This window comes from Bicyclus anynana, chromosome 14 (assembly GCF_947172395.1).
Source record: "Bicyclus anynana chromosome 14, ilBicAnyn1.1, whole genome shotgun sequence".
NCBI lineage: Eukaryota > Metazoa > Arthropoda > Insecta > Lepidoptera > Nymphalidae > Bicyclus > Bicyclus anynana.
The window spans coordinates 7,497,820-7,511,650 of record NC_069096.1 but is presented as its reverse complement, the minus strand read 5'-3'; the positions used below and the strand labels follow the sequence as shown (position 1 = coordinate 7,511,650).

General features: G+C 40.2%; 1 protein-coding gene across 1 annotated transcript in view; it reads left to right on the top strand.

Moving 5' to 3' along the window:
• The window catches only part of LOC112044469 (uncharacterized), a 20,118-nt gene continuing 6,287 nt past the window's right edge, over positions 1-13,831 (top strand). Inside the window, exons 1-11 of the mRNA XM_052885400.1 lie at positions 1-230; positions 957-1,144; positions 1,515-1,825; positions 2,213-2,341; positions 2,977-3,131; positions 3,521-3,762; positions 3,847-3,996; positions 4,072-4,212; positions 4,292-4,512; positions 12,291-12,456; positions 12,852-13,016. Coding sequence (XP_052741360.1) covers positions 967-1,144; positions 1,515-1,825; positions 2,213-2,341; positions 2,977-3,131; positions 3,521-3,762; positions 3,847-3,996; positions 4,072-4,212; positions 4,292-4,512; positions 12,291-12,456; positions 12,852-13,016 — 1,858 coding nt within the window. The 5' untranslated portion in view covers positions 1-230; positions 957-966. The remainder of the gene's footprint in view (positions 231-956; positions 1,145-1,514; positions 1,826-2,212; positions 2,342-2,976; positions 3,132-3,520; positions 3,763-3,846; positions 3,997-4,071; positions 4,213-4,291; positions 4,513-12,290; positions 12,457-12,851; positions 13,017-13,831) is intronic.

Genomic DNA, 13,831 nt, shown 5'->3' with positions numbered 1-13,831 from the left:
CGATTGGTAACAACACAAACGGGACGTCGATATAGCGCCCTCCTCCTCACGTTTGTCGCATAAAATGAAAAGACCGTATACCGGTGATCGCTAATTCCCTAATTTTTATCAAATCAATTACCGATTTGTGACTCGCGATAGTGCAAAATGTAGCCAATTTTAAGTTATCCAGTGAAAAACAACAGGTGAAAAGACAGGTGAACTTTCAGGAAACAATTAAAGTGAACATGGTAAGATTTGTTGTATTTCACAGTAATGTCTTTCAGTCTTCGTTAAGTTCAGGTAATTCTTTATTTTTATATGTATCTAAAGGTAGAGAAGGTAAAATTTTCTTTGTCATATTCCGTAAAAGAATCCCGAAAATTTCATATCGAATAGATAAACTTAGATCAGGCATTGCTGAAGTCTTATAGATGCCCCTTGACCTAACAATCGATTTTTAGGTATTTATTTTATTTAGCCTGAAATACCATATAGGTAGGTACTGTATATATTTTGTTATTCGTGAATTGGAAGCAGCTGCATTTCAATTAGTGATAAATTAACAAAATTGACCGTGAACCATTCGTGTCAGTCCCTCCACTTCAAATTAGTTGATTGTGTTTACGGAAACTAAACTGTAGTTCTCTGTTAATTAATTAAAGACAGGAAACTTGCCATATTTTTAAAAGGATGGTGTTCTTATCCTTTAAAGAGAAGTTATTTCTAATTAATATTTTAACCTTTAGCACCTACAATGATTTGTGCAGCTAAGCTATTAGGATTAGGATTAGGATTAGCGTACCCTCTCATAAAATCTATTCTTAGCGGACGTCTATCAACTATAAACTACCTCAATGCCTTTCATATTTGTACGTCAAACAGTTTTCAATATTTCGTGTTAAGTGACCTTTCGCATTTATATAGGTACTTATGGCGTAATGTTATTAAACGCTTTGTATGTTCTTTGTTAACAGCTCTTTAAAAATGCAAAGTGAACGAGAGAACAGTGCGATGAACAAGCTACGACTGTTAGGTGGAGGTGAAGCGTGCGGCGCGAGATGGACTCTTGGAGCGCTCCTTCTCGCCCCACTGGCCGCTGCTAACTCCAGCTATTGTGCTGTTCCTGCTGTGTTTTTGCTGTTTATTCTCGTGACTTCAGCAAGTAAGTATACAGCCGATTCTACTTCAGCAAAGTGAACGAGAGAACAGTGCGATGAACAAGCCACATCTGTTAGGTGGAAGTGAAGCATGCGGATGGACTATTGGAGTGCTCCTTCTCGCCTTACTGGCCGATGCTCCAGCTATTGTCTTCGTGAGTTTAGGAAGAAAGTACAAGTACAAGTTTAGGTAACAGCCAGTTCTACATCATCCAATTTAAACAGTCTAAGATATTTGGTTTATGGGGGTGCAAGAGAATCCTTAAATTACGTTTATGTACATAATAATTATTTACTTGTTGGTATTTCAGTATTTTATGCACTCATTTTAGCATCACATTTTACATAATGATTACACCCAAAATGTCTTTTTAGCATATACAGCTAAAGATCTAGGGAAGTTATCAGAACTGTTACCGCCCGCAAGAACAGCTAGAGGTCGACGCGAAAGAAACCTACGTTCATTCAGTGAATTCATGGTAATGTGGATGACTTTCCTCGCGCATTTGGTTGCTGTTGCCATATGTGCAAGAATCCTCAGTGCTACAGCTGATCATGTAACTGGAGGGAGGACAAGGAGATGGCTTTTTGGTTACGAGACACGGGCTTTGGGGGAACCTTGGCCTGATGTATTGGGAGTTACGGTGGTGATGGTCGTTTGTGCGATGTTCATGTGCGGACTCGAGGTATAACATATTTTAAATACATACCTAATTACTTTGACACATATTATATCCTGTAGGGGTAAACTTAGACCACGCCCTTACACTTGCTACGATAATTGCTTCATCCATTCTCGACAATCCTTTCAAATTCGTTGGTTTAGACTACGCTTGAACTGACCTTTAATAAGAATTTCTTGGATTTGGTCCAGGTTTGCCTTGACTTTGCTCTTCTAACATTTCCATGGATCCTCGCCTTATAAATCCCTTTTGATAGTCTTCTTTTATTTATACTTTCAACATGTACCTTTCTCTATTTTAGTCACTACTTCTTTACTGTCTGTCTGTCACTACTATTTAACATATTTTCCAAGCATGACTTTTTTCACTAAACCGGTTCATTATTTTCAGGAAAGTATGATGTTTACATTTATGTTGCTGGTTATTTTGTACATATTCAGCCAGTGTTTCGCTATATTTGGCTTGATGAATTTGAACATCGAAAACATAAAAATATCATTTCCGATTTCTACTTACGAGGTGAGAGAATTTTCAAGTTACGCACTTTTTCCTTAGATTACAGTGAATTGTATAATATAATATATATAATAAAATACATTAAAGTACCTGTACCTACTCATTTTGGTCAAACACTTCTATTCTGACACTGGATGCTAAAGTAATAAAGTGCTCATTTGCAATTTTAAATATGATCAATATTTAAAATTGCAAATGAGCACTTTATTACCAATTTTTTTTAAATGTACCTACTTCTACGAGTAGGTACATTTAAAAAAAATTGGTCTGTCCACCAATTCAGCTCGGACTGGATCATTAAGGGACAATTTTCGGGAAAGTAGGGTTTCTTTTTCTATTTGCATATCTGATGGGGTTCAGATATTAATGATCTAATCTTTGTCGGATGTTCGGCAATTGTGAAAATACCCAAATACGCGAGATCAAAGACGCGAGCAACAGCTATAGTGTGTGCGAAATAAATCGACGCACGACTGGCGGCGCAATTAGATATGTTGCCAGCGTTAGAGTGATCTCTTTTAGCCGCCAAGAGATAGATAAGAGATAGAGAACCGGATGGCGGCTTTTGATTAGTTCCAATTTTGGCCACGCGTAAACTTATCTTGCGCGCACTATATTTAAAATATTTTTCATTTCAGATATTCACGGCAGGAGCGCCCTTATCCTATGCATTCTGTGCTGTTTTACCGCCCAAGGATATTGTTACTTTCAAAAAGAAAATGATGCTCATCATCTTTATACCCACTCCTGTGTTCTGCTGTTTATGTTTTCTTTACTCAAACATGTTAGACGGGTATGTATATATACTTAAAAAATAGAGCCTACTAATTTTTTATTCAGCTAAGAGAATATTAATTTGTTAAAATCCCCGTGACCATGGACTCATTAATAAAGGCCAACCAATTTTAAGTAGTATATCTATTGAAAGTAAAAAGTAAGTATCCTATAAAAAGTATCAATCTGACAATTAACACAACAAAAATTACCGCTTAGATTGGTAATTTGGTAAGATTAAGGATAGATTTCGCTTTATTGTAACGCGGATCCTTAATGTTATGTTTGTACAGTTTAATTTGACGCAATCGGATACTTGACACAGCATTGCAGATTTTTAAGTTTACTTGTCGTTACTTCAATGATAACTGTATCTGGTGTTTTTTTAACTTCCTGCCATATTTTCAGAACTACCATTGACGCTGCATTGCCTGTGACTACTCTTTTAGAAGCTAGAACAGACGAATGGGTTTATCCAATATTCTCTGCTATTACAGTCGCCGGGATATGTCTCGCATTGACAGAGTTGTGTCCAATACTCTTCTCTATACTTGTAGCATTAGCTTCTCCGGAATGGAAAGTATTAACACGATCTATGACGTACGAGAGTGCCACTACTGGTAGTCCAGTGTTGGCTGTTTTTACTGCAGGTTGTTTAAAAACTTCTTTCTTTTCTTTATTTTCTATTTTAATATTTCAGTTAACATTACTAATGTATCGCTTATTAATTTTAGGAAGCCTTGCAGCAATCCTGGCCTTTGCATGTCCTTTATCCCACATGATAACTTTAATGAATGCAAGTCATTTGCTTAGCATTTCGATAGAAGCATTTAATTTCATCATCTTGCGATGTGTGCCGACAGCTGAACAAATGGAATCTGGAGGTAAGGAAAATTTTCAATAAAACCATTAAATTGATTAAAACTTTTACTTGATTTCGAATTTCTAATATTTTTTAGATGTGGAATATAAGCGTCTTGGCAATGACAAAACGCGTGCTAAATCGTCTGAGAAGAAGGCTAAACGGGGTTTATGGTTTATTCCATCGGCGCTTCGTCATACAAAAACTTTGGAAAGTATTAAATCTAAAGTCAATAAAGGTATGTTTATGATAAACACTTTGCAAACATATAATTCCTACTATATAATTGGTAATATTATTACATTAAATATTTACAGAGACAGAAGATCGTGAATGTCTCCTTCTTGATGAGTATGCAAATTGTCCGACAGAAGAAATAGATCAAGTGACGAGTGGCAGCAGTGGAACCAGAGTTTTGACATTAGCTCAAGAAGAAGATGTACAATCCGATATTGACGTTAGTGAAGCGGAAATATCGTCGGGGGATGATTCCACTGATATCGATGCAGTGGTCAAAGAATATAGAGACAGAATTCAGGTAAAACATACGGTTTCATCTATCTAGAAATCAAAGTTTTTGCATAATCCGCACGTAGCGTTTCCACCAGGTATAAAGTACTGATAAGTGATAAGTCAAAGTTACAATAGGTTAGGACTAGGTTTGAATATATTGATTTCGCCTCTCGTGTCATTTTAGGGTTCCGTAGTCCACAAGGAAGCCTTATAGTTTCGTGATGTCCGTTTTCGTCCGTCCGCGGTATAGCGCAGAGACTATTGTTGCTAGAATTATTATTACTACAATATATTTATTTAGGGTGATGACGCCAAACGTTATTTTGGAATGGACTGTAAATTTAGAGTTAAATGGTGATAAGAGCAGGACTCTGATAGGATCTAGACGGAATAAGGCACTGACCTGAACATCCACGTGCACGTTTCCCGCCGTCTCCCGAGAGCTGATTCCGCCGCACCACAGGTTTATAAGACGTCACCATATATATTTGATAGCTCGGGGAATAACAGCACTTACGAAACCCCGAGACAATGGAAATGCAGTTTAGGCACACTTTTACAACTTTACACCTTGCAATTACACCGACGACGGCCGCGTGCGTTTTTTCAATGTTCAAAAAAGTCCACACACCCGCGCAATATGTCCGCGCGAAAATGTTGCCAACCACAAAATGGTGTGGTCAGTATTTTGTATTGTGCCTTATTTCAAGGTAAGGTTAGGGACATTGGGTTTTTAAATGGTTTAGGAGTAGGTAAGGAATATGGGGATATAAACGCTGGCGTAACCATACGCCCCCCCTTAATGGGTACCCATTAAAAAAAGCTCCAACCTAAACCGTAGAGTGCTCGATACGTTATGTATATTAAGCGTCCCTATAACCTATTACAATACAGTTTTAATTTATTTTAAGTTATCTTATATTATGTTATGTTATGTTCTATTGCCTACTTATAAACTACCTACTCCTAGCCACTCCTCCAACCCAATATAATTAATTTGTATATCATTGAGTCGGGAGAGGGCACAAACGGACCACCGGACGTGTATAAGTTTTCCCGGACATTTTCACAGTCGCCACACGAGTGACGCCGTCTTTCGAAGGGAACACTTTCTCTACAATGGCTAAAGGCCAAGCTAGCGGGGGTAGGTTGTCGTTCATTACTACGACGACCGTTCCCGGAGTAATAGGTACGGAAGGCTTATTCCATTTTTGCCGAATTTGTAGTCCTTGTAGATACTCCATCCTCCACCGATTCCAAAAGGACTGCACGATTTTATCCATTAGCGAATGTCTGTCAGACAAATTAACACGCTTGTCGACTACAGGCGCAGGGAGGGAGTATAACGGAGCAGTATGCAAGAAGTGACTTGGCGTAAGTGCCAAAGGCTCGGACGGGTCTGAGCTCAGCACGGTCAGCGGGCGCGAGTTAAGCACACATTCTACTTGCGTCAGAACGGTGCAGAGCTCCTCATAAGAAAGGATTTGTTGTCCTATGACTTTATACAGAATGGATTTTGTTATTTTGATCATGCTCTCCCACGAACCACCAAAGTGTGGAGAGTTAGGACAAATAAACTTCCATGATATTCTAGTCTCTGCGCATTCTTGCTCTAACTTCGGGTAATACTCTTCATTGAGAAATTTGTAGAGATCCCGAAGGTAGGAAGCAGCGCCTTGGAACGACTTTCCATTGTCACTATGCAGGACCTGGATCGGCCCGCGCCGGGACAGGAATTTTTTAAAGCAAGCTAAGAAGCTCGGCGTGCTGAGTGAGGTGGAGACCTCAATATGAGTAGACCTCGTAGTAAGACACGTAAAAAGTAAAATATAAGCCTTTTCGCTATGTACGCCCCGTCGACGTATGGGAACGTATGAAACAGGACCTGCATAATCGCAGCCTGTAAAACTGAAGGCCTTCAGCCCTGGACGCGTACGTACATCAGGAAGGTCAGCCATTATAGGATACGTCGGACGTGGTTTAAGTTTAAAGCAGGTGTTACACAAGTGTATCCTTTGCCTGACGATGCGTCGTGCCGACATGATCCAGTATCTTTGCCGAAGCAGGGACATCAAAAGTTCTGGTCCAGCGTGTAAATGTTTGATATGATAATAGTCAATGATAATATTTACCACGTGACCATTACGAGGCAGAACCACCGGATGTATTGTGGTGAAACTAAGTCCAGAATTGGAGAGTCGACCACCAACGCGGATCAGACCATTATCAATGAATGGTCTTAAGCGATTAAACGCCGGTGAACATGTTTTATTGTTTTTAATGTTGACAAATTCATCAGCAAAATGCTGTTTTTGGAGCGCACGAAGCATTTTATTTTCTGCAAAATTTAAGTCGTCTGCAGTTACTACTGGAGTACTACGACGAGGTAGTAATTTTAAAATCCTACAGACGTATACAATTATACGTAAAAGTTTACTCCACGAAGAAGTGCGGAGAGCAAGCTCATACAAAGCATCGTGCTTTGTAGACGTACACAGAGCGTGCGTTAGAACCTTTTCTTCGGGTATGTCTTCGATGGACTGCCCATCTAAGGTCTTTAGCGGCCACTGAGACGGGTGCAGAGAGGCCCACGGGGGACCGTGGAACCACAGAGGGTGAGAGATGAGCTTCTCCGGAGTCACACCTCTGGACAAAATGTCGGCTGAGTTCTCAGTGCCGGCACAATGATAAAAGTTGTCAGGCGAGATATTCTCGGTTATCTGAACAACACGATTCGCTACGAAAGTCTGCCATCTGTGTGGTGAGCTTTTTATCCAATACAGAGCGACTTTAGAATCAAGGAACGCGTATGTAGCCTTGATTGGGATGCGTTCGGTGTAATTATCGTGTACCGTGCGAAGCAGCTTCGACAACAAAACACCTCCTAAAAGTTCGAGACGAGCGATTGAGTGCGGTTTCGTCGGTGAAACTTTACTTTTCGCACAGACAAGTCGAACAATGTTACCTGCGGGTGAACCAACGTGTAAATAGACGACGGCACCGTAGGCTGTAAGGCTAGCATCTGACAGGCCTAAGAGTGTGACCTCGCAGTTCTCAGTTACGCCTACATGACGCGGTATGCGAAGTTCATTTAAAGCCGGTAACTCGTCGCAAAATTGTTTCCACATCTTAACAATGTGTGTCGGAGCTTCTGTATCCCAATCCAAATTCAGCTGCCAAAGCGTTTTAATCAACATTTTTGCATAAACAACTGTGGGAGCAACGAAACCCATTATGTCCCACAGACGGGCAACCGTCGATAGGATGGAGCGCTTGGTGCATGGTACATCCTTCTGAATTTTAATTTTATAATAAAATTCATCATCGCGCGTGGACCAATGCAAGCCTAAGACTTTATTCACAGTCCTATCAAATTCAACCTCGGTGGGTAATTTGTGAGTTGTAGGAAGCACATCTAACACCTTGCTCGAAGTGCTGTTCCACTTCACGAGGTCCCACCTCGCTCCCTTGAAAAGGTCAACCATCTGCAGCGACGTGGTGACAGCTTCCTGTTCACTTGGAAGCGAGAAGGCAACGTCGTCCATATATAGGGCGGATAACACAACGTCCCTTGCCATTGGATACATTGCGCCGTCGTCTTCTACTAGCTGTCTCACCGTACGCAATGCGTGGTAGGGGCTTGACGTGAGGCCAAAACAAACTCTGTTGAATTGGTAAAGCACGAGTGGATCACGTGGGTTGAAGCGGTATAAAAAGCACTGATAGCGACGATCTTCTTCGCGCATGACAATTTGTAAGAATTGTTCGCGGCAGTCAGCCGTCATAGCTATCTTATACAAACGAAAATTTAAAATAATTTTAAATAGATCTCCTTGCAAGTTACGTCCGGAATGTAGCAGGTCGTTGAGAGATTTCCCAGAACTGGATTGGCAAGAAGCGTCTACTACTAGCCTCAACTTAGTAGAGAGCTTGTCTTCCCGTATTATTCCCGTATGTGGCATGACATATATAGGGACAGGATCGTTGGAGTCATATAAAGGCGCGGGAGCAATATAGCCTTTCGCGATATATCCTTTTATAACATCGTCATAGGCTGACCTCAATTTCATTGAAGATTCGAGTTTTCTTTCGAGGCAGTAGAAGCGTTTCTTTGCTATGTCCATTGTATTACCTAATGCATATACATCGTCCTTAAATGGCAGCCCGACTACGTACCTGCCAGTTAGGGGGTCGCGGACAGTAGTTGAAGTATAGAAATCTTCACATTCATCCTCATCGGGATGGTGTATAGGGGCCGAGGGCAATTCCTCAAGCTCCCAGAAACGCTTGACTAACGTGTCAATAGGTTCCTGTATTAAACAGCATGTTAAGGCATTGGTGTTTGTTAAAGGCAACGTGGGCGCATCGCCCATGAGCACGTAACCTAAAACCGTCTGCATTACTACAGGCGCCGACGGGTCGCGGCGTAGGGTATGGATACCCTCAGGGACCAGTAGATGCGGAAACACTGAAGCACCTATTAGGGCATCGATTTTGTCTGGTATGCCGAAATTTTCATCCGCAAGCGGAATGCCTGCCAGGTGCGGTAGGACGGACGTATCTACCGCAACTGTGGGCAATTTATCCGTCACTTCGTCGACAACAAGTGGCGAGATATTAAATTTTATATTATCGTCAAAACGAGAATAAAATGTTAAGTCAACCGTACTGGATTGAATAACCCTTTCCGCTCCGCCGAAACCTCTTATTATAGTACGTTCCGCTAACGTGATAGGTAAATTCAAACGAGCGCAGCATTCTCGCGTAACAAAGTTTGCTTGCGAAGCCGAATCTAACAAAGCACGTATAATTTGCTTATTGCCACTGTAGTCGTACACAACGACTTGCGCGGTCGCTAATAAAACTGTACGAGCGCATCGCATATCTCGTTTCGATATACATTCTTCATTATTGTATGGCGTAGCGCTGGCAGCGGAGCCTACGCTCGTAGCGCATAGTGCTACGTCGGTACGTTCGCCCGCTACGATTGGGGGCGTGGCTTGCCGTTGATCTACGGACGAGGCGCGCGCGCGCGGCGCCGTCGCTGCCGCGTTCGCGGGGTCCCGCGTTCGGTCTCCGGTTCGATTCCCCGTTGGAGCGAAATGCAGTCTTTTGTTGTGTTTTTGACCGCAAAAGCAATGAGCCGGGGTTTCGCACTGTCCTACTTTGTGCTTGATAGAAAGGCAGTTTACGCATGCATTTTTATCTTTAACGCATTTAAACCGCTCTTGGGGTGTTGATAATTTATTAAAATCAGCACACTTATAAAGATATGTATGTGTAATATTTTTACACAGACATTTACACGCAGGATTATCAACTGTACTTACATATGCTTGGTATTTTGGCACATTACCCGAAGTTGAGGGGTTTGATAATTTAGTATTTTTATTCTGTCGTGTATAGGACGTGGGTAAGGTGGAACCCGTTCTTTCGTATACCTTTGCTCGCATACTAACGAAGTCAACAAGGTCTTCAAAATTAGGTATTTTGTTACCCCACTGTAGTTCGAATGCGCGTACCGTTTCTGGATCCATCTTTTGTCTAGCTATATGTAGCAAGATAAGATCGGCCAGATTTTCAATTTTTAAGTTTTTTAAAGCGCTTACTATACTGGCAAACTTGTCAATAAACATTTCAAAGTTCGCTGCGGACGGGGTTTGAAAACCTTTGTAGTTGAACAGATCATTTAAATACGCAGATATTAACAAGAGTTTATCATCGAATTTATTTATTAAAGTCTGCAAAATAAGATTATAATTTTCCGGACATGGGGAGATTCCAGATATCGCCAGTCTTGCCTTACCCACTAATTTGGGTAATAGGTAAAATAGTTTTTCGGCGTCAGTGAGGGATGGATTATCATCTACAACAGACTTAAATGTGGTATAGAACATCCGAAACGTTCTAATGTCACCGTCGAATTCCATGATCGTTATGGGAGCTAACTTCGGTTTAGATTTTACTAGTGACATCGGAGTTTGTTTGTCAGTCGAGTAGGCATCTGAACACTTTGTATGGGTTCTCTTAATTTTATTATACAAGGTATCGAAAGCATAAAGACACTTATAGTCCGGTGTCGACTCCTCGTCTAAGCCTAGCAAACAAGCATTATATTGGTCAACTATAGACTCATATTTATTTCGCAACGAATCTATTTGTAATGATTCATCTAGAAAATGTTCCCTTTTATCGACGTTTGTGAAAAGATCTGGATCCCGTGTTAAATCATAAATATTTTGAACAATGCCAAAAATTGCCTCACGCTTAGCTATTAATAAAGTTAACTTAACGTCTTTGGTATCCGTTTTAGGCGGCATCGTAATCGAGCAACGAAAATAATAAAGATATTCTTTGTAAACGCGGGTATTTGCTAAAATCTACACTTCGCGTATTGCAAAATGCTCAGTAGCTAGCGTCTTTGTTAATTAGGTCAAGTAAAACCCAAACGATTACAATGGGTATACACGTCGCGTACTTAATGGCGCGCGGTATAACTTATGAAGGTGGCTACAGTATTTTGTCGTATAATATCGCATAAAATACTCAGCCGATCGTAATCTTATATCCTGATTCAAACTAATAAGTGTTACCGGAATAGTTCGAAGTAGATTGCGCGTCGCGTATCGTCAATGTTTGTATAAACGGCTACAGTAATCTGCCTTGTATAGAATGCTGTTCCGTTTTACTTCCACTAGATGAAAGCGGCGTATTGCTTGGTTAATATTATTTGTTTTAAATTATGTTAAATTTCTATAAATACAGAATATTTATTGAAGATGTATATAAATAAGCATACGAATCGTATTCTAGCTAGCCGGGGAGATCAGATATATGTGATTCTATGCCGATCTAATCCAGAAAATGATGACGCAATACCTAACTTATTTGTTTTACGTATTTTAAATGTTTTGTTACGAACAATTAACTTTAATTCCACGTATTAGAGCCTTTAAACTCGTATTCTAATAGGAAATTAGTTGTTAATATAGTTGATAACTTGATAACTTGTGTGTGACCAAACCGGTAGGTTTTAATTTTACCTATAACTTTAATTTTACGGTAAGGAACCAATACACATCCGACTCGTATGGACCACTTATGATGACGCCAAACGTTATTTTGGAATGGACTGTAAATTTAGAGTTAAATGGTGATAAGAGCAGGACTCTGATAGGATCTAGACGGAATAAGGCACTGACCTGAACATCCACGTGCACGTTTCCCGCCGTCTCCCGAGAGCTGATTCCGCCGCACCACAGGTTTATAAGACGTCACCATATATATTTGATAGCTCGGGGAATAACAGCACTTACGAAACCCCGAGACAATGGAAATGCAGTTTAGGCACACTTTTACAACTTTACACCTTGCAATTACACCGACGACGGCCGCGTGCGTTTTTTCAATGTTCAAAAAAGTCCACACACCCGCGCAATATGTCCGCGCGAAAATGTTGCCAACCACAAAATGGTGTGGTCAGTATTTTGTATTGTGCCTTATTTCAAGGTAAGGTTAGGGACATTGGGTTTTTAAATGGTTTAGGAGTAGGTAAGGAATATGGGGATATAAACGCTGGCGTAACCATAGGGTACATGTAAAGTGGGATGAATTATTCTTTTTGCTTGTTTATATCATATTGTGGGGTATAGTTATCGGTATTTTTGTACATTACATATAAGCGATTAAAGTGTCAACTTAATCACACTGCGCGTGACCCAACACGCACTTGATCGGTTTTTTAGCATAGTTTATGTATGGCCTACGCGTTGGGTTCCGACTATACCTACTTACCTCTAACAGGTGGTGACCGCGATCCCAGTAGCCAGCCTGCCCACCCCCCCAAGTTTGAGCGGTGCTCGCTGGTCGGCAGTAGGGGCAATGGTGCAGATTTTCGCCGACGCTTTCATTGCTTACGGCTTCTGCAATGAGGATTTACGAGTACCAATGTTTGCGACTGGAATACCATGTAAGTTTAAAATAATATTAGCTTTACAACAATCGAAGACACAGAAATTATTAGTACTTCTATATAAGGCAAATTTGAATAGGAACATAATATGTACCTACCTACCTCCAACCTCCAACAACATTCCGATAAAATTGATCGTGTGTTGGTAGCGATGTGCATAACATCATGGCAGATTCACCCTGCGCGGGTGTGTAGTCGTGCGCGTGAGGCATCGCTACCCCCCTCCCAGCACCTGCGGATCATAGGGTGTTACCAACGAATTTGCCAAGCGTATAGTTGCATTTTTCAGAGTAAAAAAATAGTAAACTTGAACTGTGTTGACTGTGGAAATGTTTGTTTAACAAGTTATACTTACGTAATTATTTATGTGCCTCATAAAATAATTGTTTTAGTCTGGTTATGCGGAACATTCCTCAGCACATGGCAACCGGCACACAACATCGACTCGAGAAAATTTGAGAAGATGCAGGGTCCATTGACGTTAATGATATCTGCCTTGCTACTCACACCACTTCTCGTCAGCTCTTGGCCTGCGATCATACTCTTTGCCGGTGCTGGTAAGTATTCTGTTGAACTTCAGAATCCATACAAAAGTAGTAAACTATACTACAGCATTTCTTGATGAGTACTGTTTACCAACAAACAAATTAAAAATGAGGGTATAAATCATTAATCATTTCACACCTACTAATAATTATAATAACTTGTTCTTAAATTAATGAGAATAAATTAATAAGCGATAAATTAATAATAATAAGAGAATGATTAATAAGCTTAGAACACTTAGATATGGTTGATATATTTTTTATAAAATTTTATAAACAAACCATACATAATTTTAAAATAATTAAGTTATGAAATGGCATGCGTTATCTACCTTCATTTCTAATATATTTGTTGGTAAACATTACTCAACAAGAAAGGCTGTAGTATAGGTACCTTCCTTCTTTTTCGATAGTAGAAATCCTTAAAATATCTACTTCATCTAACTTTCTCCATGTTCTTAATATTGTCATTAGGCCATTAGAAGGTCTAAAGAGTAAATCCTAAGCAAACAACTAGGTATACCACAGTCACCATAAATTAATGGGATTTTAGAGTACCTACCTCCCAATTTCAATTATTTTGCAACACATTTAACATAAAAAACTTCTAATCGTCTTCATATTTATCATGTAGCCATGAATGTTCACTGCTGGACTGCTCAGAAGTCATGTAGCGAAATACAAAGTTTAATACGCAAACGGTGAAGCCATGTGACACGTCGATTATTTTTCTACAAACCCTAACGCTTCGAATACTAACAAAATTGGAATGACAGATCCGATCGACAACCTGATCTGGTAACTTGTCGATAGCAAATGTCATTCCC